The sequence below is a fragment of the Hirundo rustica genome, chromosome 3 (genome assembly GCF_015227805.2).
Source record: "Hirundo rustica isolate bHirRus1 chromosome 3, bHirRus1.pri.v3, whole genome shotgun sequence".
In the NCBI taxonomy this organism is placed as follows: Eukaryota; Metazoa; Chordata; class Aves; order Passeriformes; family Hirundinidae; genus Hirundo; species Hirundo rustica.
This window is the reverse complement of record NC_053452.1, coordinates 69,675,576-69,703,050: the sequence shown is the minus strand read 5'-3', so window position 1 is coordinate 69,703,050 and position 27,475 is coordinate 69,675,576. Positions and strand designations below refer to the sequence as shown.

Genomic DNA, 27,475 nt, shown 5'->3' with positions numbered 1-27,475 from the left:
ACCTACCCTTCTTTGCTTTGTCTAATAGAATTCCTAGGATTTCCTTACACAATGTTTAAGGCATTCTGGAAAAGACAAAGGCACATTTGCAAAGGAAACAAGCAGGTGGGGCGGGGGGGGGGGGGGGGGGGTGTTGGGGTGTTGGGGTTTTTTTTTTGGTGTAGGGTATTTTTTGTTGTTGTTGTAGCAGCAGAGAAATGGAAATTGTCTTCTGTAATATTATCAGCAAATTACCTTTGTCCTGGGACTGATATACCGTTTACAACCCCAGCTACAGCCAGAAACACACACCAGTCTCTTACAAGCTTTCACCTGCATCTCTCTGCACCTTATAAAGCTGCATTATGGCATTTAGATGTCTCACATGGCAGCATTTTACTGAGAGTCTCTTCTGAAACCCACAGGCAATCACCTTTTGTCACATCAATGCTTTTAGTTACATTTCCAACTGAAAATAAGCATAGAAAGTACAATGCCCTTCTCCCAAGGCTGTCAATTCAGCAAATAGCACAAAGATTAAATATAAGTTGTGTGCGTATATTTGCACACATATGACCTATTATAGTTTTTTGAATGCTAAATCCTATGGTTTTTCACTGCATAATACAAAAGGCTTTCAACCAGAGACACTCACAATCTAAACAGACAGAAAAAACCACAAGAGCTTAAACAAAGACTCTTATCTTACTCTGTGCTTTTACGAAACATTTAACCTTCTACTTAGATAAACTAGTTCCAGGGCCTCACAAGGACAGTAATGTGTTCAGGAGGGAATGGAGAAAAGGCAATCCTTCTGCAAAAGGATTGAGAAGGAATTTCAAACATGAAGATAAAAATCAAAACAAAATGGAAAAACAAGACAAAGTAGTAAGCAGAATTTGTTCATTATGAGTTTCAGTGAACTTTCTCTGATTTCCTGTAATGTACCTTCACTGCAACAATGCTTATTTGCTGAATAGATAGTCCAAGCCTCTAATCTATGAACTTCCACAGCTAAAATTTGCAAACTACGTGGCCCAAAATAAAATACATATTAACGTGCTTAAATTGGAGGCGAACCCATGGAAACCTGTGCATCCGTATTATGTATGTAGATCTCAAACCTGAGCATTTATTTTAAATTGGCCATTTAGTTCTCACTAACTCAGAATGATGTAAGTGCCACCAAGGTACACGTCTCTGGCAGCATGCACACACAAATTTTTTCAAGCACTGACAGGACTGTTAGCTGAGATCTCAGAAACCCACACTCTGGGTCCTCCAGATGTGTATTTCCATATTTATCTCATCAAGCGCTTCAATCTCGCTGGCAGACTCTGAGGAGAGTCTCTTTTAAGGGATAAGTCGTCAAAATACTCCTTCCAGGATAGGAAAGAACAAGGTAAACTGTCGGGGGCTCCTTTTCAGGAGTTAACTTCCCTGGCATTCAGGTGGTTTTAGAGTTCTGGCCCTCTGCAAAGCTCTGTGCCAAACGCAGGAAAAGATGGAGTCTTCAAGGTTACATGCTTCGTTTATTAGTTCTTATCTTACAATTTTCTCAGTGTCCAAAAGATGTTTGTCGCAGCTCGGACATCCGGTGACTCCCCCTGTCTCTGGGCTGTCCTTATCTTTTATACTAATTGCTACGTATTCTCTATTTACTATTTCATACCAATGTCTATCACTATTACTAAAAAGGTCATCTTTACTCTGACCCAATCCTCACTAACTACTTTGTGCCAACGTCACTGCAGAAATGGAGTGAGGGAACAAGAAGGAAGAAGAAGGAGACAACGCCCTAAATTCTCCATCTTGCCCCATTCACTCCAATGCCAAAAATCCCAAACCCACTGTTTTTTTTTTCACCCTGTGATATACTAAACTACTATTTTTCACACTCTTGTGGCCTGCAATGCTTCCTGCAGAGCAAGAAGCCTCTCCCATGGACTGAAATCAAAGCCAGTGTCTCTCTGAGCTCTGGGCTGGGGTCCCAGACCCCCCTGCCCAGGTGCCTGACCCTCCAGGGCAACCAAAGGAATGCCCTGGACTCCAACAGTAAACCACTAATGCCCACGGCAAATTTAGCCTGACAACGCGGTAATCTCTTCTAAAATACCCTTGGCACTAATGCACCAAAAATTTCCCGTCATCCAGCTGCACACCCTGGATCACAATAACCGCGGGACTGAGATGACCCTGGACTCTACACGACACTTAGGCTGATTTAAAAGCAAATAAATGTACTTGCTCCTTCCCAGCAGTTCATGCCAGTCTATGATTTACACGAGCTTTTCTGGCACACATTTACATTCCTGTAAGGGCTTTCTGTAGTTTTTAACTGTATCACACTTCGCCTTCCCCCAGCTATAAAAAGAGAATGATGGTGTTGATGTAACATTACAGAGGCACTGTCAGTTATGACAATTAATTAAAAGAAAATAAATATTCATAATAGTTGATTCTGCTTTATTGAAGTAGAGCTTTTTTTTAAAGCAACTAAATTTTATCTAAAGTGAGGAAGACCTGGTGCAAAAACTAAAGCTAAATACAATGATACAAAATGTTATTTTAAAATATCTGATAATTAACACTTGTAATATACCAAACATCTGTTCCACAGCTCTTATTCCCTGCAGTCAAAATTCAAGCCTTTGCAATTTGCCTGGTGAAAAGGTAACACGACCCAGCATCTTTTTCTGTATTTAGAACAGATCCAGATTTATAGGCTGTTTTTACCACTACAGTATGCAATATTCCAAAACAAGCTTTAAGAAAAAGCAATTAAAATGTCAGATTTAACAGAAAATGAGACAAAGCCTAAAGCCAAAGAAAAACCCCTGCTAAACTTATTTGATATTATTAATATCTGTAATTTTTTCTAGGAAAAGGAAAAATGCATTAAATCATACCTATCTGGACCTGGTTAAACACTTGATATGGTGCAATGCTGACATTTATGTCTATCTTATGGAAGCTAAGGAGAGGCTGGAAGAAAATTTTTAGTGATCTCCCTTGCAAACAGATTTTATTTAACATTCTAATTAATGACTTCAACACAATGAGTAGGGAGACACTTTTGATACAAAATAAGAAGCATAGCATATGGAAAAAAAAAAACAAAACCAAAAACCAGGGGAAAATGACAAAACCAGTGTAAGAGTGGAGGGCACCATTGTAGCAAAATGGAATATGTAAAATTTTCTCAAGGAAGATGAGAAGGATGTTCTTTAATGTTTGATCTTTGTATACATTCAAGCCTAATCAACAAGCAGGGAGATTTAGTCTGTGAAACAGAGCAGCCCACGAGCTCTAAGCCATGTCCAGGGGTTAGAAAGACAAATTACTGGTCGGTAGAATTGCCTTGTTAAGCTTTAGGGCCTGACGGGTTTCAGTGATCTCACACCTAGAGGGAGGTTAACGTAGCTGCGGAGAAGGATGTACCACTGACAGCAGACACAAAGAATGCAGAATTTATGGGCCACAGGGACACTGGGCAGAACCCCCAAGATGAGGAAGAAACTCCTAAACCTTCCCCAGCAGCTGTGCTGAATCAGCTCGGACTGGGTAAAAGGGAATTGTGCAGGGGGAGATCCCGACACCGACTCACGGATCACTGACCCAAACCCCATCGGCCCCGAAGAGGAGAAACACCGGGCACTGATCAGCACGGGAGGTGAGAGAATCATCAACCAGCAGAAGATAGAACACTAATTAATACAAGGACTAGGTAACATGTAGCCAATGAATACTAATTCCTTTGTTTGCTGACGTGTATAAATAGCAAAAGGTTTTGATAGTTGTTGTACTTGATTTGTGGAATTCCACTGGGCACCCAGGCTTGCAGAACTCTGAAATGAAATAATCGATGTCTCTCTCACGTGTGTAATGATTGGCTTTTGGTGTAATTATTGTTGCACACTGGGAAACAAATCCGATTTTTGTGGACAACAACATCCTGCATTTAAAAAGGAAAACGTTATCTCAGAAACCCTGGTCACAGGGATGTATTAGATGGGGTATATTTGAACCTGTCAAGATAACTAGAAAACATCACGCAAAGGACACGAGTGGTAGAAACGACACATTTTATTATTTAATAAAAATTTCCTAAACTAATGGTCTGTACCAGAAGCGGGACATTATTTGTGTTAATAATACGATACGTCTGGTAGCCTTTTTTTTTTTTCCAAGGGGAAAAAAACCAAAACCAAGGTGGGGGAACGATGGCACTTTAGGGATTCCCATTAGTCCAGCACCGCATCTGAGATGCAAGAAAGCCCCGCCGAGCGTTCGGGAGCGCCAGGCAGCGGCGGCTGTCCCAGTTTCTCAGCGCGGGGCGGAGGCCGGGCGGCCCTGAGGGAGCGGCCCTGAGGGAGCGGCGGGGCGGGGCGGGGCCGCTCCGCTCTAAGATGGCGGCGCGGCCCCCACGTGGTGCGCGCTGAGGCGGGCGCGGGGCGGGCGCCGGCGACATGGCGGCGGCGGGCAGCGAGGGCGGGAGGAGCGACGGAGCGGAGGAGGACGAGGTGGAGGTTGGTGGATGCCGACGCCGGGGCGCTCCCCAGCTCCGGGGGAAGGGTCCGGCCCCCCGCGGGGCGTGGTCCGGCCCCGCTCCGCCCGCGGGGCAGGCAGAGAGAGGGGCCGGTCGCGGACCCAGCGCGGTTCCCCGGGGCCGGCGGGTCCGTCCCCAGAGCTGCGTGGTTCTGCCTGTTCTCCCTACGGCTTCGTGGGGAAAGAACTTACAGTTTCTGTTGCTTCGTATCGCCATAAAATCACAGAATCAGAGAAGGGTTTGGGTCTCAAGGGCCTTTAAAACTCATCTGGTTCCAACCCTGTGCCATGGGCAGGGACACCTTCCCCTAGACCAGGTTGCTTAAAGCCTCATCCAGCCTGGTCTTGTCCACAGATTCTCTAGGCAACCTGTTCCAGTGCCACACCCCCCACCTCGGTAAAAAAATTAGTTTACATTAATGAAAATTTCAATGTCTAATCAAACCCACGCTCGATTTTAATCTGTTACCTCTTGTCCTACATCAGGCCCTTGTAGAAAGTCCCTCTCCAGCTGTCTTGTAGGCGCTCTTTAGGTACGGGAAGGTGCAGTAGGGTGTCCCCAGAGCCATGCTGATGCTCGTTTTTCAAGGGTGAAAAAAGTGCTGCCCCATTGCTAGGAAGAAAAATTTGGGAAATTCAGGTGTGAAACAGGTGTCTTATGGAGTAGTGGGTCACTGCTTTTCCCTGGGTGTGACAAGAGCTCTGTCCCTTGACAAAATGCAGCATAAACTCCAATTTGAGGTCTGTTTATCCTGACAGGTTGTGCCTTTGTATGCTGTTCTTACTGGTGTAGATTGCTTTTGGAGGGGGCTTTTTTTTTTTTTTTTTTTTTTTTTTTTCTTCTTCTCCCCCTCCCTGAGTTCTGTTATAGCTGTACATTATCATCTTTTCTTGTAGGAGCAACTGGTCATGGTCGAGCTATCAGGAATCATTGATTCAGACTTCTTAGAAAAATGTGAAAACAAGTGCAAGATTTTGGTGAGTGATTACAGCACAATAGGAAAGGGGTAAGTTATTATGGATGTGAACAAGGGACTGAGGCTGCTTCTAAGTTTCTTGTCCTTGATAACATTAGAGCAAATCTTTGACAGAATTATGCGTGGTATACTTAGCAGCATGTTGTGGGCTCTCTTTCAAAAACAGCATAAAGTCTTTGAATATATTATTACATAAATATAAGGAAATTTTTTCAGAAGTATATATCAGCTTGGACCAGTACTTGCTGTGATTTCAAGTTCTAAGTTAGTTGGGGGTTTTTTGTTTGTTTGTTTGTGGTTTTTTTTTTTTAAATTGTGTCTTTCACACATTTAAAAGAATAATCCTTAATCACATTTCTTCAAATAACTGGAATACAGCAGACAGGTAAAGCAAAATATTTAAGATTTGCATTGTAGTCACAATGGGGTTTTCTGTAGATGTGTCCTGGCAAGTTCAAGTCTTGTAAAGGATAACTGGCTATTAAGCATTTGGTAAACAGTTTTTGGATGTTGTTTGTTTCACTGTAAGGTTATTGTAGTAATCTGATTTCCCTGTCCTGTTCCTTTTGAGTTTTTTAATCACTTTATCTGTATAGGACAGATTTTATTTGCCCTTCAAAACCTATGTAGACTATGAGAGATGTATAGATACAATTACTACTTTTTTGATTTGCAAATACTTTCTGAAAGTAGACCTTTATTATAGGCTGGGAGGATGGAAGAGAACACCTGAGTGTACCACTGATCACAATATATATGAGTGGTAAAGTCCATTCTGAATGTCTCAGAAGTAGAAATACAATCAAAATTTGTAAAACACTCATCTTTGGATGTATATGCTTTTTAAGCATGTTTCCTTCCTTGATCTATTCTAATGATCTTGAAATTTGTTACATGTATCACTCATGCTGATGGCTGAAGGGGTACAGATGCTTCAGTGCTGCCTGTGGGATTCTTTTAAATGTTGTGCTTTGAGATTCCCTTGTAGTTTACTAGTTTTACCTAAAGAGTCTGCTCAGGTTTACTCTGTTTGGCAAGTTTTCTGTGATGCTGGTCACATAAGGGCATGACAGTCTCCAAGTCTCCATAGTCCACAAAGGAATGCAAATCAGCCAAAGAAATAAAATTTTGAATGTAAAACCTCCATAATGCTATTGCTTAGTACTGAGGTGTTATTATTTTTATTTATTGTAGAAGGAAAAAAACCCACAACCCACAAAAATATGTTCTATATGTTAGCTTAGTGTTATTGGTATTCTCAGTTTATGCAGAAGTAAGAGAATCCCAGAGCTTAAATCTTGTTGATCTTGTACTTTTGAAACACAGAAATATCTAAGAGGAAAATTGCACAAATTCACATTAAGCTGTGTGTTATTCTGTATTTTATACAATTTAGCTCATAATGCCTTATCTTCAAAACTTTTACCATGTGCTTGTCTTCATGTCCTGAATAATTCTGATGTTCACAAGGTACTATTCAAAGTCATTTTGCCTTAATTAGTGTGTTCTGTTCAGACATTGATTTCTATCAAAATACAGTATATAGGTGTATCTTATATAAGAACAATGGGATACTGCCTTGTATATTTGGAAAATTGCACTCTAGAGCAAGAGAATGAGCTGATAGAAGTGCTTCCTTACTCTTCCACTCCTTGTTTAAAAAAATAAAATAGCAACAATTTCCAACTCCTTCACAAGGTAGATAGACAGTAATTACAGAAGCTTCTGTGACCCTGAAGTGGCACTTCTGGTGCTGTTGTAATGACTTTTGCTGGACTTCTTCACCCTGTGTATTTTCCAATTTGAAAGTTATTTCACTTTCTAGAACTTGCATTAATTGAAGCTTAGAAAATAACATCATCTTCATGCAAACACTTACATTTTTGTTGATTTGAAATGGAGGTTACATTAATTTCCAACAGCATCTTAACTTATATAGACCATTGGCTGCAGTTCAATCTAAATTTATTGTAATATACTAGAGCATTTTTTATACAGTTCTATACTAGGTTTTATTATGATTACTAGACGAGTATTATCTGGTAATTTTTTGTATTTAACATACTTAAAGGAACATGCATGATGAGGAGTTGATGTAATCTGGATTCTGCTATGTCTGTCTTTGCTGGTCTTACAGTCAGAAATTTGCTTGGGCTAATACAGACCTGACATTATGCCATTTTATCCTTTTTTACAAAGGGAATAGAGACAGAGAGGCCCATTTTACAAGTGGACAGATATGTATTTGCAGGAGAATATGAAGGTAAGGAAACTGATGTGAATACCCTCTCTCCCTTTTCTCATGACCCAAAGAACTTTCTTAACATTCAGGTAGTTTTATTGGAATTAGTCCTGTGAGATGCTGAAGTTGTGGGTGGTTGTATAACACCACGTAGAACAGCAGCAGTCTGAGTTCACTGCTAAATTAACCATGCATCCTTTCCAGGAAAGTGTGTCTAGAAGCTGACTCTGGGGTGCACCAGCTAGTATTACTGCAGACAAAAATGTGGGATATAAAATGCCTTAAACTGTTGTTGTCTCCTGTGTAAGCAGGACTGACACATTGCAAAATCTGCAGTTGTCTGATTTGCCCTATGGTGACAACACTGCTCTGGGAGAAAAAGGTCTGGGATCCTCCCTTGTAGTAACTTCCAATGACTGTGATACTCCTGCCTGTTCCTGAGTTCATTGCCTCTGTGAGGGGCTGGAAGTCAGGACATTCCCACAGCTGGGAATGTGCCAGTGGGCACATTATCTGCAGCTGATATAAATTAGTCCCTTAAAACTTTCTCACTTTGTTTTTCATAGATACCTTGGGAACCTGTGTGGTTTTTGAAGAAAACACAGAGCAAGGTAATTGTTGTGATTTGATGTTCTTTTTGTTTCAGTCGCTGGGGAGGTTAAAAATATTTATCTTGTTTCAGTTGCTAGTGGAATTCACTATAACGATTGGGGTTTGGGAATTGTTTTTTCTCCTCTTTTCTTAGTAGATGCAGAAGGCAACCAGAAAGTTCAGCTGAAATACAAGTGCCACACTGTGAAGAAGTTGAACATGACACGGACCCTTCTGACAGAAAAGAAGGAAGGTGAAGAGAATGTTGGTGAGTGATTCTGCTTTTATGCATGTGAACATGAGTGGATTATGCTTGGGAGCATCAGCCTTTATTAAGTGTTTGATTCAAGAGCATGCAGGAAGTTAAAGGAACTCTCTTCTTTAGGCACCATATCTGTATATTTAAATTAAAAAATTAAGTACATTTCTGACCAGTGCTGCCTCCAGAAATGGCTAGCAGGAGATCACTACAAGGAAGTGTAAGAGCAAGGCAAACATATGCTGAGGCTCCCTGGTACGTTCTGTCATCTAAAAGCTGCAAAATCAGAAGTGTTGTTTAGTAGTTGTTTGTTGATTTTTTTTTTCTACTTATATAATTTTTTCTAATGACTTTCTGAATCTCTGTAATTGTTGTAAAGAACTGAATTGTACTTACTGAATTTACAGTTGGATGGAAATGAATTTAAATTGCTTGCAAAGACATACCTAGAAGACCATTTATATTGATCTTCATTCTGTAGGCAGAACTCAGGGTTCATATGTTTGCTTTATTTTTTTTTTTTTAACAAAAGCCAGTACTTTTACATAGTCAAATATTGAGTATCCTATTATGTATGCCAGTATTCATTAGAACTGTCCTACTGCTTTTAGCTGCTTTTTTTCCACTCAAGTCAGTGTTATTGGTTCATATTTTAAGAATATATAGCTATATTTTACCTTAAATATGACCAGTCAGCTGGCACTGACCATAGGAGGTATAAAATGAAATGTCATCCAGAATCTAACCAAACATCAGCATTCTTATTAACACCATGTACCACTTCTCTCTATAGAATTAATTATGTATTATTAAACTGAAACTATTATTGTGATAGTAAAAGTAATATTAAATTGAGACTAGAGAGTATTTTGCTTAATACATAGGCCTTTTTTATTCTGTAGCAGCAATACTGATGATAAGTACTGAAAACCACTTTGTTTCTGTATCCTGATGAGAAGTTAACTTGTGCATACAAAGTAACTACAACATCTCCTGAAGTGACAACCTGTACTGAAAAAAAATCAAAATGGGAGTGAATCCCATTTCCGTTTGGGGTTGGTTTCAACCTGTTGTTCCAACTTGTTGTTACACTTGACTTAAAGAGAGTGCAAGAACTTGTGTCCTGTCTCTGTTGTGACTACCTGTTTGCCAGAAAGCCTAATATTTAGGTGAACAAATATTCTATTCCCTTCATTGCATTTGTGAAATATTTTCTCTGCATTTTGATTTACGTTTAAGTTATTTTAAGAGCCTAGTGGTGGCATCGGACACCTAGATACAACAGGAAGTGCCATACTGGATGAGAGGAAAGAACTTTTTAGTCCTGCATTGTATTTTCTGACTATGAAAAGTAGTAAATGGGTATGTGAAAAGTAATAGGAGAGGGACATGGACGTCTTCCTATTCTAAGTGGTTCTTTTAGTTAGATCTTGGTCAGGCTCAGCCTTAATAACAGCAAACTTAAACTAAGAAAAAACTACTGTTAACTCTTTTTGTCACTAATAGAATTTTCCTTCTTTATATCAGGTGGAGTAGAGTGGTTGCAGATCAAGGACAGAGACTTTTCCTACAGCAGGCCTAATATGATTTGCAGTTTTCTGCCTGAAAAGGATGATTCTGAGGAGTCAGCTCAGGCCCAAGACAAATTGACTGAAGAGTCAGAGGGAGAGGGGAGTGGCAAAGGAAATTCTGACATGAACTGTGACCTGGAAAAGCAGCACACCTTGGAAACAGATGCCCCCATTCCTCTGCCTGGCAGCTCTGCTTCTGGGGCAGAGGAATCTCCTTCTGGAAATGCTGCCTTAGAGGATATACCTCCATGATACTAACTCTGGTCTTTTCAGGATTTCATGGAATTAATGGGTCAACTTTTATAGGCCATGACATGGTTTCCACCTTATCTGAAAAATGAGTAGTGGAAAAACAGACATTATGTTCTTGTGCATTGCTTTTGTGTTTGAATTATAGTGGGAGGGGCTTAAGTGTTTTTTTCAAATTACTGACTGGAAGTGTAATCCCTACCTCAAAACTGAACAAGTGGAAATGGTTACATAATTAAAAGAAAGTCTTAACTTGGAAAAATGTTGATGTATTGTACACTCTGAAACATTTTGTAAAAAGAGCAAAACACCATTGTTTAAAATAAAGTCCTGAATTTTTCAAGCATAGCTTCACCTTGTGTATCATATTCAGCTGCATACTCTGCTCTTGTAGTGCAGTTATTGAAAGAAAACAAATAAGTGTGCCTTTTATTGACTGTCTGAATACTCATCAAATTGCTTAGTTTAGATTCTCTCCTTTGTCTCCTTGATGGAGTTTAGAAATATTTCATGTGGGAAGGGACTTCAGGAGGTCTCTCATCTAGCTTCCTATGTAAAATAGGGTCAACACTGAAATTCAAGGCAAGTTGGTCAGCACTTTGTCCACTCAAGTCTTGATAACCCCTGTAAACTTGTCAGCAAATGAAATCCAGGTCTTAAAGAGGCAACTGTCATGCTGCTTCCCTAATTTTCTGTATAATATAATCTGTGTTATACAAAAGGAAGTGTGTTCACCCTGTTTTTCTTCTTCCTCAGTCACTTCTTGGCTCTAATTTTCCTCTCTGGCATTTCATCTTAAGATCCTGTACCCGTGACTCAGTGGTTCCCAGACTAGTCACATTGTGGTGCCTAGCTAGTCTGTGGGTTGATACTGCTACATCATTTATACTGCTACACACCATTCCATATCACAGTTGTGTGTGGTGCACTTGGGATAATGTTTTCAAAAGCACAACAGTTTTAAAACATAAAACATTTTCTCCTTGACCCTTCTTCTTTACTACCTTTCTCTGCCTCCCTCAAAACAGTGTAACTGCAACAGTGCTGTAGGGATGGGAACACCTAATTAATTCCAGCTTAATTATGTAATGCTTTAATTAGTAATGATCAGAGGAGAAGCTCACCCACAGTGTTGTTCACAGCAAAGCATCAGTAAAGAAAAATCATTAAAATGGCAAGCTTCAAACCATCAACTTTTTTTTTTTTTTTTTTTTTTTTTTTTTTTTTTTTTTTTTTTTTTTTTTTTTTTTTTCCTTTCTGTGTAGAAGCAACTTCAATCCTAGGGAAAAGGGAGGCAGGGAGAGGAAGAAAAGAGAACATGTTCTGTGTGCCTCCAGCCGGGGTGTGGATCTTTCACGTGGTAGGGTTGCATTTGAGGTTTCAGGGAGACCGCACAGCCATTCCTCTAGATTTAACTGCAACCATGGAAGTATAAAAACATCATCATTCGCACTTGATTTGTGTAGTGCTGATAGATAGAGGACAGTTATAACTGGAAAAACGATCCTGGGGATTTGCAGGCTCTTGACTGCCAGAGGGAAGGTTTGCAGTACATTTGGTGGCAGCTGAGCCTCCTGCAGAGAGGGCTCTTGCTGTGGCTGCTGCAGCCACTAACAACAGAGAGGTGCTCCAAGAGTTTGTTCTCTGACAGAATACAAACACGGCAACTCTCTCATGTTCCGTTAACTGGTTACTTAGTCTGGCACTATGTATGTGAAGTTTTTTCCCTATGTACACAGAGTATTCCAGCAGCATTGGTTTCTGGCCTTCTCAGCCTTTTCTTTCAGCGCTACACTAAAGCTCTTTCTTTGTTCTAGTTCATCTGGTAAGCAGTATTATTATTTGAAAACATTTTTTTGTATGTCATACACGATGAGTGCATTCATAATAATGGTGGAGTTTTTTAATATTTCAAATGTTATTTCTAATGGCAGAGCTTTTGTTTCTATTATTATAAACCCTAACTTTTGCAACCATACAACCTCTAGGTGAAGAACTTGTGCCTGATATCCAACCTAACCCTCCTCCGACACAGCTTCAGGCCGTTCCCTCGGGTCCCGGCAGTTTTCAACAAAGAGATCACCGTCTGCCTCTCCCCTTCCCGTCATGAGGGAGCTGCAGACTGCACTGGGGTCTCCGCTCAGTCTCCTCTGCTCGAGGCTGAGCTGCCTGCCCGCAGCCCCTTCCCCACGCGGGCCGATGGCGGGCCGTGCCCCGCGGCCGGGCCGGGCCCCGCCCCGCTGTCCCGGCGGATGTGACGCGGCCGGCGGCCCCCGCACATCCTCCCGCGCGTGAGGGCAGCCATGGATGCGCTGGACCGGGTCGTGTGAGTGTGCCGGGGGACGCGGCTCTGCGAAACGCGAGCGGGAGGCGGCCCGGGGCGGGCTGCAGTGGGGGAGCCAGCAGAGAGAAAAGCCTTGTGGAAAACGTGCGGGAAAGAGGAAACCGAGCGCTGCCGTCTGCTTAGGGGTGACCAAACAGCCCTTGCTCAGCTGGTAGCTTAAAACAACCGCGGTGGGCAGCTGGTGTTGAATTTGTGTGTTTCCGTACACCTGAAAGAATTCTTTTCATTTCTGAAGTTTCGGTGATGCCCAGCGACAGCGTGGGGAGTAATTGCCATTAACTAAAACACAGGAAGTCCCACCTCAACATGAGGAGGAACTTCTTCACGTGAAGAGTGATAGTGCATTGGAACAGGCTGGCCAGGGAGATCCTGGAGTGTCCCTCTCTGGAGACAGTCCAAACCCACCTGGACACATTCCTGTGTCATCTGCTCCAGGTGACCTGCCTTGGCAGGGGGCTTGGACTCAGTGATCTCCAGAGGTCCTTTCCACCCCTGAAGATGCTATGATACCTCTGGGGGAGTTTGTTTGTTTTAAAGAAGAAAATAAAATCAATGCTTTACAGAGAAGAAAGTCTAGTGGAGAACTGTAATCCTTAAGCCACGTAGCCACTGACGTGTGTAAGCTCTGTGCCCCTGCAATGGCTGGGGTATTTCACCTGGACAGTGCCCAGCACTGCTCGCTGGTTCTTGACAACAAATAGATGTGCTCTACCTGTGCTTTTTGGGGAGGCCATTGGTGGTCTTTGAGGAACTTTGTTTTCTTCTCATAAGCAAGTTTCTGGCTTGTTGAGGGAGCTGGTGTGAGGGGAATCCTTCAGCCTGGCAGTAGGCTGGGAATTCTAGTATAGCTTGATCTCTAAATTAGCAGAAACTGAAGAGGGCAAGACTGTAAAATCACCTTTGCTAATTTCGGGAGGGGCAGAGAGAAAGAGGAGTGGCAGTAAAAACACACTCACCTGAGACAGGGCTTTTGGCATTGATTGTAATTCTGAGGGTTGGGATTAGTTTGGGTCATTGAAACAAGTTACTTGAACACAGTTTGTTCTAATTCTTGTTCAGCTTCACTTTTTTCTGTAGTGTCAAGTCTTGTTACATATACTAATCTTTTAACTTTTAATTTATTGTTGCAGAAAGCCTAAAACTAAGAGAGCAAAAAGATTTCTTGAGAAGAGAGAACCCAAGCTAAATGAAAATACAAAAAATGCTATGCTCATAAAAGGAGGAAATGCAAATTTAACAGTGACCGAAGTGCTTAAAGACATTGTAAGTTGCTGGACATAGCATGTAACCTTCCTCTCTCTTTCTTACAATTTTCTGTCTCTGCTGCACTATCAGCATTTTCATACTCTCCCTGTACCCCAGATCTCAGAGTGACCAGTACTCCAAAGGTGTCATTGCCTGCTTCTTAATGGAGATTATTTCCTTCCAGCTTCTTCTTTGCCAGAAGTTTTGAGCTTGCTCTCTTATTTTATCACAGTTGTCTAGCATATAAGGTGAAGTATTGCCAAGTCTGTTTGAAAACAAGAGGATTAAGAGGATTAGGTACAGAACTTGGACTGTATCATACCACCAAGTCATATCCCAGAACCCTGTAAGCTGACTGTATGTATTGATAGGGAGCTTTCAGCCTCTCCTAAAACTAAGTTACCAATCTTGTGTCCTAACTCCATAGCTCAAAATATTATAGCTGTTCCTACATCCTTTTTCTCTTTGTTTTGTTCTTTTCCTGTTCTTTTATGCTTCTTGCAGTTAAGTTGTTATTCTCTGCCAGTTTTTCCTTATGCCCCTTAGAAGCAGAGGGATTGCATTACATGGCTTTGATTTCAGCTGTTTCTCAGTTCATTTTTTATTTCTTAGTTTCTACAATTAATTTCTTGTGCAATTAATTTGGAAACAAGATCATCACCAGCTCAAAGGATATTACTGTGAGCAGGCCTTTTGAGGTACCTTCCTCTAGCCTGCTCTGCATATTACTGTTTCATATGATCCTGTAAGCTGTTGGGTTTTAAAAACAACAGTGCTGTGCATGTTTTAGAGATGACATGTGTTAAACTTTGTGTTTTGCAGTATGCCGTGAAGAAGCCTTTTGCGGTACTGTATAAAAGGTAAGTGATCTCACTTTGATTTCTTTGAGTATTCTGACAGACAGACAGCTTTTGGTAGTTTCAGGGCATGAACAGAGATGCAGGCTAGTGTGTGGGCTTGAACAATGACCAGGGTGCAGAAGATGACTGATCATAATTTTCAATTGACTGGAAACCAGCTACATGTGATCAGCGTTGGTGCTGATCACTGCTCAGTGGCAGGTGACACTGAGCAGGATTCAGCTCTAAGTCTTGTTTGAAATGGGAACCCAATGTCTTTATGAATGTAGTGCAGAAACAGCTGTAGTAGCTCAATTTAATGAATAAACAGGCAAAGGCAGTTATTCATAGTGTCACTGGTGGAAGTGTTCTGCAGGTTGGGCCCCAGGAGACCCCAGATGCAGGAAATGTGGAGAAAGGCACTAAGGCATTCCTGGTACTAGTAATATGACTTGTGACTTGAACTCAAACTGAGCTCTTACTGCTGGAGTTTCTGGTAGAATGCAAAACTGTTTATTGAAGTGGCTATCTGGGCCTGTTTTGTGTTTTGGGGTTTTTTGGGGTTTGGTTGGTTGGGGTGGTTTTTTGTTTGTTTATTTGTGGGTTTTGAGGTTGTTTGTTTGTTTGTTGTTTTTTTTAAACTTTCCCCCCTTCCTCTCAGGAAAAACGTTACCAGGCCTTTTGAAGACCAAACATCATTGGTAAGTATAAGCAATGTTTTCTCTTACAATTTTGAGCAGGCTATCCTTGTGTGCCAGAAGATGAACCATCAGGAAAGAAGAATAGCCCGTCTGAATAGAGCTTTGGCTGGAACAAAGGGGTAAAAAGAGAGAATATCGCTTTTGGAATAGGCAGACCACTCAGGAGGACCACCAAGATGTTGTGAGGGTATGCAGGGAGAAAATTAGAAGAGCCCAAGCCCAACTAGAGCTTCATCTGGTTACTGCCATGAAAGACAAAAATGAAGGCTAAAGAGAATCTCCATCCTTTACTGGATGTAGACAGAAACACAGGGACAACGGATGAGGTGCAGAGGTACTTAATGCCTTTTTTGTCTCAGTCTATAGTGGCAGCACCAGTTGTTCTCTGGGCTGGGAGGCAGGGACAGGAGCAGAATGAAGCCCCCATAGTGCAGGAAGAAATGGTGGGTGACCTGCTACACCGCTTAGTCACATGCATCTGTGGGCCTCCGTGGGATCCATTAAGGGAGGTTCTTAGGGAGCTGGTGGAAAAGCTCACCAAGTCCCTTCCCATCATTTAGCAGCAGTCCTGGCTGACTGGCTAGAGGCACTTTTTAAAAGGGCAGTTTTGCAATGTATGCAAGGTATATGCATATATGTATGCATACTGTATGCAGTATATGCAAGGCATGTTTGAAGTGTTTGAGTTTTTTACATCTTTTTAATAAAACATTAGGGAGTATAGATATCAACACACAGTGATTAACAGAGCTGTATGAGCATGTGTTTCAAGGGGAGTCCCCTCTGGTCTGTTCTTGACCTGTCTAGAGTCCGCATTTCTCAGGGATCTGGTTGCAAAACTTGATGCTGAGCTCTGTGATCTGAGCTCTATTCTGTCCATAAAATTAATCCAGCCCCTCCAAGTGTCTCTGACCTCCCAGAGGGGCAGAGCTGCAACATCCTCTTTTAGCTGCTGCTGTTGCAGGGGTGGGAGATGAAGTGTCCGGTGCTTCACAGCTGCCAAGTGCAAGTATATACTTGTGGGAAGCACTGGATAAGTTGTGTGTGTGTGTACATCATGGGGCCACTGCTGTTACACAAGATGAGGAGCTGCCTTGGGAGGCAGAAGTGCATAAAAAGACTTTGAAGTGGGATATCTTTAGAAAGAACTGCTGTAATGTTGACTCTGGACATCGTACCATAATGGGTTCTCTAATCTCTTCCTCCTGCAGAAAATATCTCTGTGATAGTCACTACTGGCTTGGTTTTAGGTAGCATCTTAGTCTTAAAATAATAAATTGACATGAAGTTGCTCTGTAGTAGGACTCCTGTGCCAAGTGCAGATGTAGTTACACTTGCTGTTGAGGGAATTAACTGGTTGTTCAGAAACTGTCAGGCAAAGCCAATGTGCTGCATAAAGCTTAGTTTGGAAACTACAGTGAGACATTACAACAGCAGTCAGCTTGCCAATACTTACTCATCAGGCAAGGAGAAGTGGTTGAAAGTATCTTGTGTAAAACATCAGTAAAAAAAATCAGGAATGACAAGAAAGGGTGTTAAAGATAAAATGGCAAGAAAAAATTGCCTGACTTGTATTTTAAGATGCAATGGTAAATAAAAAAAGAAATTATTTGAATATTGAATCCAGCTATAGCGTAAGTGCTAAAAACCACTCATGACATGCTCAAAACTCTTCAGGTAAATGCAGTTGCTCTGCTCATTAAGCAGCTCCTAAACTCATGTGTTTGTGCCAAAAGCCTTTGCAGAGTATTTTAAACCCTGTGAACTGCAACTCAAAAGTTTGATTCTTTTCTTCAATTGCAGGAGTTTTTTTCCAAGAAATCAGATTGTTCTCTGTTTCTCTTTGGCTCTCATAACAAGAAGCGACCTAACAACCTGATAATAGGTAATAAGTCTCACTTGGGTTTTTATTGAGGTGATAGGTGTAGTTTTCAGTGAATATTTAAATAGATGGATTTTCTTTTTTACCCTCATAGGTCGCATGTTTGACTACCATGTGCTAGACATGATTGAGCTGGGCATTGAGAAGTTTGTATCCCTAAAAGATATCAAGGTAAGGAATTGCTAATTCAGTATTTCAGCGACACCTCCTGGTGGAATTTTTTGTTGCAACTTTTTCTGTGTCCTGAAATTAATTAAGTTATTTTTAAAATGTTTCATGCATTATATGAGGATTGTAATTTGTGTACTCCAGAATGTTAATTTTATGCTCTGCTTTTTCATTTATATTGGTTGGTCTATTCTGTCCCTATTGATCACAGGTCATAGCAGGTTTTTTTTCAGTGTTGAATGGCTGGCCACCTATTAAATCAATGATATGTTCCCTAACTGTCTGAATTTTTGTTGTTTTAAAATTCTTATTCCACAGAACAGTAAGTGTCCTGAAGGGACAAAACCTATGTTGATATTTGCTGGTGACGTGTTTGATGTGAATGAAGAATACAGAAGACTGAAGAGCCTTCTTATTGGTCAGTATTTTGATTATTTGAGCAGTAGGATTGCATGGATCTGTAGTAATATGATCTGTTGGGAAAAACTAGTTTGTCAATAAGTCCTTGCTTATGTTCAACACAGAAGGAAAACAAGAATGAGCACTTGTGTCACATAAAATTAAAGTTAACTAGTTGCGATGGCTTTTAAAGGGAGGATAAAAGAATGTCGTAAGAGATTCTGAAGATGAAACTTCAAATTCACCAGAGTTCATTACTTTGATTGTGGGAAAACTCATTTTGCTAAAATGTCTTGGGCCTTATAATTGTACTGGGCCGTCACTTTTCTAACCGAATAATGTCTTGAAGTATCTAAATTGAAATCAGTGGATTAAGTTCTGAAAGTGGAATATTTTTGCTTACAGAAGAGTCAAATCAGTCTAATTCAGCTTCTGTTTTTGTAATGAAAGCATTTTTGTTGGAAATTCCACCAATTCTAACATGCATAGCATTGCTTAGGATACTTGGAGAGAACAGTAAAAATCAGCTGTAATAAGTTGTGCCCTAACTTTAAGGCAGGCTTAGAGCTTAGGAAACAAACTGGCGTGAAGTTTTTTACTATCCTGAAGTTGGAGGCTCTGGAAAATAAAGCTATATAAATGCTATAAAATTTAGCTATAAAGCTACGTTGTAGCTTTATGGAAGCTATATGTAGACATAGAAGTTACAGGATATTGTGTCTCTTGACACTTAAAGCATGCTTCTTGCTTGGCAAAACTAGATCTAGTAAGTAGGGTGGAGTGATTTTCCTTTTTAATAGCTTTCCTGCAAGTAGATTACTTTTTTTTAAAGGTTCTGGTAAAATACTGAACCTGGCCCGATAAGAACAGTCTTGTTCTTTCAGTTCCATTTGTGGGTTTCTAGGCAAATAGGTAAATGATGGCTTTTTAGAAACAGACCCAAAAAATGAGAAGTTTTTTCCTCAGTATTATTCCTTAAAGCAAAGTGTTTCATATGAAATGAGAATGAAAGGGAGCAGAAGAGGAGTAAATTTTTATCCTCTCCATACCACTGATTGGTTCTTGGGGATGGATGAAAGGGTGGTAACTGAGCTAATACGTGTTAGAAGACAATTGAATACAAAGATAAGTGAGTTTTACTGCTGCCTGTTTGTGTCACTGTAAATGAGTATTTACACAGGAAGCAGGTGCATTTTCTGAAGTGTATCTCGTTCAGGCATCTGATGTGGGCATCCAGATGTGCTCAAGCACCCCTTGATCAAACAGCTGAAATGGGAGACGTGCATAGCAAGACAGCTGCCAAATAACTGTTCCTATTTCCCTTGATGTTTGCCTGTCTTTCTCCTCTCCTATTTATTAGCCAATAATGACTTAGCAGTCAAATGTACTCCACACCCAATCTTTCTTCTTGAACATATTCCAAGTACTCCAGGTCTTAATTGTTCTGCTGAATTCTGTAAAATACCCAGATGCAAAACAACAGACAAAGGTTAAGGAGAGTAGAGGCTTGAAGGTGCCACTAACAAATTAAAATCATTTGGGTATTAATCTGACCTGCTTCACAACTGCCCTTAACCAATAAGGAAGTAGTGTTTTGTTCCATTTCTGCAAGAGTTGGTACCCTTAAGCTGCTACTCTTGCTAAGAAAGATAGAGGAATGTCTCTATAACAACAGCCACAAATATTTTGTTGCTGTACCAGTATTGTTGGGATCCCAGAGGGAATATCAGATAGCTGACAGCTTCTTGTTGCCAAAGCAGTGTCATGCCAGTGATGCTGAGGAACAACCAACAAGCCAACTGGCTTTTGTGATATCAGAAGGGCTTGCACGTGTTTAGACAATCATCTTACAACAGCTCCTTGGTAAAATTAAGGGTGAGGGTGAATTATTGTCTTGATGGTAACCAAATGCTGTAGTTAAACTGGGAAGTGGAAGAAGCTGTTTAGGAGAAATAAATTACATGCATTTATTTGGAGACCTGGAAGACAAAGACATCCCTCTTTTTCTCTTTTAGTGTTCATTTTTCTCCAATGTGGTAGTGTAGTTCATTTAAATGATGTAAGTCTTAGAATGCATTTAATGAAATTCTAATATTTTTTTATGCCTGTATCTGTAAGACGCTTCAGCTCTTACACCACTGCCTGCTTGTTCTGTTATTGCTCATCTATTTTATCCTAAAAATGGCCAGGCCACTGTAGGCCTTGCTTATACACTTTCTAAAATGTCAGTTTGCAGATCTCCACGATTTTGTGTTGGCTATCACCTTGGTCTTCAAACAGCCTTTCCTCACACAGACTCTTTCTGAGTGTCTGAAAAGATTTGAGGGCTTTTTCTGGCCAGGAAAGGGGGTGGCTGGGAAATGTTGGAACTGCACTCATTCTAACCAAAGCTACATAGAATACAGTGTTACCAGCTTTTGGATATGAATTGATACAGAAAGAGTTACATTCCAATTCAATTAGGTTTTTAATCTGGAAATAGAAAGGTCCTGAAAAGCTCTCGGTAGGAAAGAGTAAATTAGACTTTCTGGAAACAAGTTTGAGGACAAGGGAGAGAGAGAACTGGGAATGGAAAGAAAGGAGAAAGCAAGTCTCTAGTCCAACCAAAGCAAGAGCTGTAAATTAAGAGTATGTTTAAAAAACTTCAACTCTCTGAGTATACTGAAGTGTAAGGTTTCTACGGCTGTTCAGTGTTGCCAGGAAGCAAATTCCTGACCACCTGCATTTATTGGAAGAGATCATCCTGTGGGTAAAAAGATGTATGCTGCCACAGGAAAATATGAAAGGGAGGTGTTGCCAATAAAACCACTGTGAATGTAAGCTTGTGTACCTGCAGAGAACTAATTGAAGGGGACAAAATATGCCACAAGTGAACAAAATGTTTTATTTGCAACTTTTCCCCTAACAGCAAGTTAGACTAGAAATAAGAGAGTATTTAATTGCCCAAGAAAGTCTCCTGGGCTGGCGCCATCTGGTATTTGCCAGCCAAACTGTGTTTTGGCCGTTATTCCAGTGCTGATACTCTTGCAAAAAGGTAGTGAAGGAAAAGACAAGTAGCCAAAGGATCTGAAAACAGGACAGAGCAGAAAAGAGTGATGTGTTTTGCATCTGTTAGCAGTTCTCCTATGTTTCAGCGTTGCCTTGTTGTGTTTATTAGCACACCTTGTTCCCTTGGTCAAGGTCACATTCTTTCTCCACCCTCTGCATATGTTGGACAGATTGCTGTGCTCATTGCAGGCTCTTTGATTGCACAGTGTATTTTCATAGCCTGATATAAGGACCTTACTAGAAGCAGCTCATTTTGTATTTCACCTGTATTTCAGTCTTCTCTTTGCAAACTGGGCAAGTATTTGAAGTGTCTTATTTTCTGGATGTGTTGCTTATTAGAGAAAAGGTTAGATGCAATGACAAGTATTGCTTTACCTAGAGGACAGAAGTGCTTTGTTGTGAGGGAGATATGGAAGAAATTATATATATAAACTTATTTGCGAAGTCAGAGAGAGAAAATGTAGGTAAGAGTAGAAAAGGTGCAGTTTTGATCTGCTGTGTACTGATCCCTCTTTCTAGTGTTCCAAATCTGGCTGTGATTAAGATTTAAGTATTAGGTTTGAATGTTGTCTTTAAACAGGTATCTGAGGAAATGGTTTCTCTGTTCTGATCTGTGTTTGTCTGAGCATTGACTAGCCTAAACACCAAATAAGATAATTTTTTACCCCTGATTTTAGAGATGAATATTTTAAATAATAGACAATGCAATTATTCACATAAGCTCAGTAATGCTAAGCTACTGGTCTGAAAGTGGATTTGCTCTTTTCCATGCACTTACTTATAGGAAGTATATGTATAAACGTAGCATGTATATTGCTACCAAATTATCTCTGGGAAGTCCCTGTGTTCCTGTCAGGATATGCACACACCTTTGGATTCACCAGTGCACACTAACACATGTTAAATTTCTGTCCCGTGTATTGGCCAGGCTGCAGTTTTAAGTAGTGGCTATTTAATGAGATTCCCACTTCAAAATGGCCCCACAACACAGCACCGATTTCTTACAGGGATCTATTGGTTTTATTTTCAGCCAAGAAACCTGGCATTTATTCCTTTTAAATATTCTCTCAGATTTCTTCAGAGGTCCCACTGTGCCCAGTATTCGTCTGGCTGGTTTAGAGTACGTTCTGCATTTCACAGCTGTAGATGGGAAAATTTACATGAGAAGCTACAAGTGAGTATGTGTTCTATTTGTCTGGGGTTTGGTACACTTGTCAACTTTAATCTGTAGTTGTGAAATTGAACTGGCTTGAGCTGCATTTAGAACATACAATGGGTAGAGGTGCTCCAGTGTAATTTGTACAGCAGAAGGAATACACTTGAGCCCTAGGTCTGCTGCCTTCTTCCTTGTCTAGCTCCTGGCTCAGAGGATTGCTCTTCCATAAGGCTCAGTTAGTAAGGTGATGTGAATTAACTTAGTGAATTCTTGGTACTAACTTAGACTTGATGGACTTAGTCTGCTCTCAGGCTGATTTCCATGACTCTCCTCGCTTAGGGTGTTTGCCAGGGAACGACAGGGGCTAGGCTGCAGACAGAGATGCACAAGGAAAACCGGGAGAAGGCAGGACAATGCAACTTTCTTGTTGCACTGGTGTTCACCCTCACAGTCACTCCCTGCCTTAGGAGGCTGTGAACGTTTGTAGTTTGTGTTCCATGTGATTCTGATTTCTCTTAATACAAAATAATTTCAGTTGGCCTTGCTCTTAAAGAACCAAAACACTTTCTCAGATAAGTGCTCAGGTTATTTTGCTGTAAACTATAGTGAGTATTTTAAATGTCTAATAATACCCAGGGTGCTGTTTTGAATTTGAAAAGTGATACAGCTTTCAGAGTACTGGGGCTGAGTTTTAAAAGTGATACTGATTATACTGGTCTCAGTAAAAAAAAAAAAAAAAAAAAATTACATTCACCAGGTCATATTTTGAACATGTTCAAATTGTAATGAGACTGATTGGTTATAAATTGTTATGATGGATGCCTTTCCCAGTGATAGAGTTAGTGGTAGCAGTTGATTTAATAGTATTTTGAACTGCAGGATTGAACCTGTTTTTAAGGAAGATGGATGAATCTCTAGCACAGGGGACAATGTTGATTTTGGTTGGTTTTTTCCTCCTAGAGTGCTTCTGAAGAAATCTGGCTGTAAAATACCCAGAATTGAACTGGAAGAGATGGGACCTTCATTAGATCTGGTTATGAGGAGGACACATTTAGCCTCAGATGACCTTTACAAGCTATCTTTGAAACAGCCAAAAGGCCTGAAGGTATGTACCTTGGAAAGAGCATTGCTTTCAGATCTTTCTCTGAGGAGGAGCAAAGGCTGAAGTATTACTTGTTGTGTATTTGACCAGAGCTTACTTTCATTGAGGTCAACTGACATTCCTGGGGCCACAGCACTTCTGTGGTGCTCAGCTGGCATCCCTACTCTCCTCTGGAGGCACACAGAGCACACAGCACAAATCTTAATCTCTAAACTCCAGCCAATGTATGAGGCCTTAATTTTGGGCAGTTGATTGTCACCAGAGCTCAGGGACTGTACTCAGAAATATTAACATTGTTCTTCCCTTGCAGCCTAAGAAGAAAAAGAATATCTCCCACGATGTATTTGGAACGACTTATGGTCGAATCCACATGCAGAAGCAAGACCTTAGTAAACTGCAGACACGGAAAATGAAAGGCTTAAAAAAGAGGCCAGCAGAGAAGTCAGCTGAAGATGGTGGGACCGCTCCCAAAAAGTCAAAGTCAGCTTGACAGTGTGGGACAGCTTTCAAAACTCTTTGTACTATCAAATTTAGAATGTATGTTGTAATATAAATGGTCAGACGTAAAAGATTTAGCTGCTGTTAGCTTTAGTTTTGTAACAAAAAATCATTTTTTAAATTTGTCATTTTAAAGGGAACATTGGGGTATTGAACTTTAACACAGAGCTTGGTTATTTAAAATAAAAAATATGATATATAACTCTCTTAGTTGTCCAAAGCTGAGTGTTTGTTTCTTGGTGTTAGCAATATATGGGAGTCAAACAGGTGGCTCATTTCCTGGACAGTTGCACAGAGTGGATTGGAAGGGACTTTGAAGATCATCTGGTTCCAACCCCCTTGCCATGAGGAGGGACATCTTCTATTAGACCAGGCTGCTCAAGGCCCCATCCAACCTGGTCCTGAATGCTTCCAGGGATGGGGCATCACCAGCTTCTCTGGATAACCTGTTCCAGTGCCTCACCACCCACACAGGAATTTCTTCCTCATAACTGCCCATGCTTTGTGCTTTTAGCATAAAGGCATTTAAATTGTGTCTCCAGTGAAGCAACTTGCAGGTGAGAGAGGCTTAAATTCCTCTGTGGTGCCCTTAAAGTGCTCTCCTGTTGACCTGCAATCCCTCTCCAGGCTTTGGGCATATCTTGCTGGCATCGAACCGTTCAGAGTGGGATGGATTGAGATTCCCTTCCCCCAGAAACTTTAGTTGTATTGCTGTTTTGTTGGGAGACCTTGATCAGTCAGTTCTTATGCATTCTTTGCAGGACCAGAGCAATGAATGTGCATAATATGCACAACTTCTCTTCATTTATTGTTTATGTATTTCAGATTTTACACGGCTGCAACCCTCAATAAAGTTTAAACCATTTTCTGAAGTGTGAGCTCAATACATGTGTGATGGCCAGGCTTTGCTTCTGACTATTGCACCAGGCCCTGCTTTGCACTGGCCGAAGTGGGAGTGCTTAAGGTGTTTTTACTGTGTTCATCACCATGGTAGCAAAGTACCTGATATTTACTTTAGGCATAAATGAAACCTTTACAGTTTGAATTTCAATCTTTGCTGCTTGATTTGTGCCCAGAATGGAAGTATGTGAAGCTACCACTAAATGTCCAGTTTTTCAGATATTTTTTTTTTTGTTATCCTGCTTTCCTCCCAAGTTTGTGCTTATGGGTTAGTGCAGACTCACCTATAAGGGGATGAGAGTTTAAGAGTTTAGTGAGACTTTGGTGTGGTGTTCTGTTTTGGAACACATTGAAAAACCTAGGTTTTTTAATTCTTGTCTCCTTGGAAGAAGTTTCTCTGCCCTTTGCGCATAATTGTTATAGAAGTATACACACAGTGTCAGCACAAAGGTCAAACACAGCAAGCTTGGTCATCCTACTTAAGTTTTTAATACTTTTCTTGCTAGTTTTCTAATCAGCTGAAGTGTCACATCAGAAATAGGTGGTGTGTTATTTTCAATTGTCTTCTGCATCCTGGATGGAAGTTGTTGGGCAGCCTTGCTTTCCTTATGGGAGGGCTGAGCTGTAGCCGTGGCTGTGCAAATGCCACCCATGACATTCTTGCAGCGGTCATTTGATAAAATTTGTAGTGTGAAAAAGGAAGGGCTTTAAAAGTTTGGGTGCATTTGGGGGGCACAATCATATTATCATCAATGTATTTGCATGGCTCTCCAAACCCTTTTCTCCCATCTATAACCACACATTTGAGAAATTGATGATTGCATAAACTTTTTCAGATTTGTATTTCTTCTTGTATCTTTCTGAAGTACAAATTACGAGGCTTTTGTCTGAAAGCTGTAGAAAAACCATACTAGCAGGAAATTCTGTATTTTACAAGGTTTGAGTTGTAATAGCAAAATACAATAACTTCATAAAAGCATGCCCAGAGTTTAAAAGACTGTAATTTTCCAGATTTTCCTAATTTGGAAGCTGATTTTAGTGCTTAATTTGGGTTTTAAAACTTGACTTCTTAGTGGTAATGTAGGCCATCTAAAATCCTGTTATCTCTTAATGCAAAAACTGAAACAGTTGTTCAGTAGGAGCCCTCAGAGAGAAGGTGTTACATCCTAGTTTGGGATTTTTTTAGTGTTGCAGCTGGTTTGTTCCTTGTATGAAAAGGAGTTTTGGACAGGTTAGGGCTACTACATTTTCCAACACCTGAGTGTGGTTACTTAAAACTTCAGGAGGTGGGAAGACCTTGAGCATGGGAAATCAGTCAGTGGGGAGAACCCAGGTGCATTTATTGCCCTTTGCAGGTGGAATTTGAAGTGCCTGATGTCCCTCACCTGTGGCTGGTTATGTGAATACCCTTTTGTACATAGCTTTTTGTACTGGTAAAATACAGATACCTGGTGGACAAAATGTATTAGCTGTGTGATCTAAGCAGAAATTCTTCAGGATATAGTGTAAGGATATTTAGGCTAAATTTATATTTAGGTTATTTTCATGCCAATCACTTTCAGGTCATGTTGTTAGCAAGGATTAAAACTTACTGTATTTCTGATAAATACTTTATAGTACTCAAAGTAGTGCCATTTTGGTGCAAAATCTTGAGTGTGAAGTGGAAATTCTCTCTTGTTTGTCACAGCAGAAATGAACTCCTCTGATCTCTGTATGACAAGATAGGATGAAGCCAAGTTAACAAACGAGACCATCTCATGTCCTTTGGAGAAGTTTCAGCCTTGCTCCGAAGGACTGATGCTTCTTGAAAGCCACAAGGCTGGTGGCTGGTGTGATTTCAGGGGTACAGCAGGTACAAGCACACATCTACTCTGTGGGCAATGGCTGCATTCCGAGTATCTGATTTAACTCAAGGTGAATGGTGATAGGAGGGCAAAAGATAACCTTTCTAGTGGAATGCTCTTATTTCCCAGAGTCTCTCAAAGTGTAGGGAAATTTGTCTGTAGCTGTGTGCATGAGGAACAGAATGTACAGTACTCAAAGGGCAGCTGATGAAAGGGACTTGCTCTGCCTCAATTGCTCCTTGCTCCCAGAGTTCACCAGGCTCTGAAAACACATAAACATGGCCCCAGGGGTTGCCTGGCATAGGCAAGGCATAACTGGCATGTTCATCCCTTTCCTCTGGCTTTTATCTTCCCACCTCCCAACACATAGGATTTAGCTTTATTTATGGCTTGAGCCTAGTAATTACATCGGTTTGAAAAAAATACCCGTGGGCAAATCATGGCTCCTGAGGCTGTGCCTGTGCAGGAAAATAGAGAAGTTGCAAACAGGCAGTCAAGTCCACACTCTCTTTAGTCTAGCTGGCAGGATGGCAAGGACAAGGAGGGTACAATTTGTGCCTTCTGTAGGTCTCTATCCTGATGTTGCCCAGCTGTGCTGCTGGTGGCTTTGCTACTACTACTGTTAACCAGGCTCCTGTCATTACAGATAGCTGATGATACACTTATATGATACACAGCCTACCTGCAGTTCAAGTCTTCTTGGCTCTTTTTAGGTGTGGTGGAATTATAAAAAGGAGGAAGTGTGGTAGATACTGAGTGCTGAAACACGCTAGGTTCTTGGGATTCCCACATTTTTGGGTATCTGTCCTGGGTGCACATAATCATAGCCTTAGCTCTGTGCTAGTATAATGTGACAGACTGAGCACTGAGAGCAGTGAGTGGTGTGTGTTTGAAAAGACCATATGTACTCTCTTCTCCTTCCTGGATTTGGTA

The 27,475-nt window shown here is 40.8% G+C and overlaps 2 protein-coding genes across 12 annotated transcripts; both read left to right on the top strand.

The window, feature by feature from the left end:
• The first annotated feature begins 3,582 nt into the window (after positions 1-3,582).
• Positions 3,583-10,759, top strand: GTF3C6 (general transcription factor IIIC subunit 6). Of its 5 annotated transcripts, none has more exons than XM_040059942.2 (6): positions 3,583-3,706; positions 5,425-5,505; positions 7,704-7,767; positions 8,313-8,357; positions 8,492-8,605; positions 10,124-10,759. In XM_040059942.2, the coding sequence occupies exons 2-6, from the start codon at positions 5,437-5,439 to the stop codon at positions 10,417-10,419; spliced, it is 588 nt and encodes a 195-aa protein (XP_039915876.1). In that variant the 5' UTR covers positions 3,583-3,706; positions 5,425-5,436; the 3' UTR covers positions 10,420-10,759. The 5 variants fall into 5 exon arrangements, with proteins under 5 accessions (XP_039915876.1, XP_039915877.1, XP_039915875.1 ...); XM_040059943.2 differs by having other exon boundaries at positions 3,596-3,652; XM_040059941.2 differs by lacking the exon at positions 3,583-3,706 and adding an exon at positions 4,360-4,508 and having other exon boundaries at positions 8,495-8,605.
• A 1,928-nt stretch (positions 10,760-12,687) lies between these two features.
• RPF2 (ribosome production factor 2 homolog) lies at positions 12,688-24,018 on the top strand. 7 transcript variants are annotated; one of them, XM_040059933.2, is made up of 10 exons: positions 12,688-12,742; positions 13,891-14,023; positions 14,828-14,865; positions 15,506-15,545; positions 17,349-17,430; positions 17,522-17,598; positions 17,914-18,013; positions 22,114-22,216; positions 23,159-23,303; positions 23,611-24,018. In XM_040059933.2, exons 1-10 carry the CDS (start codon positions 12,720-12,722, stop codon positions 23,788-23,790), a joined length of 921 nt encoding a protein of 306 aa, XP_039915867.1. In that variant the 5' UTR covers positions 12,688-12,719; the 3' UTR covers positions 23,791-24,018. The 7 variants fall into 7 exon arrangements, with proteins under 7 accessions (XP_039915867.1, XP_039915871.1, XP_039915870.1 ...); XM_040059937.2 differs by lacking the exon at positions 12,688-12,742 and adding an exon at positions 12,768-12,885; XM_040059936.2 differs by lacking the exon at positions 12,688-12,742 and adding an exon at positions 12,798-12,911.
• Positions 24,019-27,475: the final 3,457 nt, after the last annotated feature.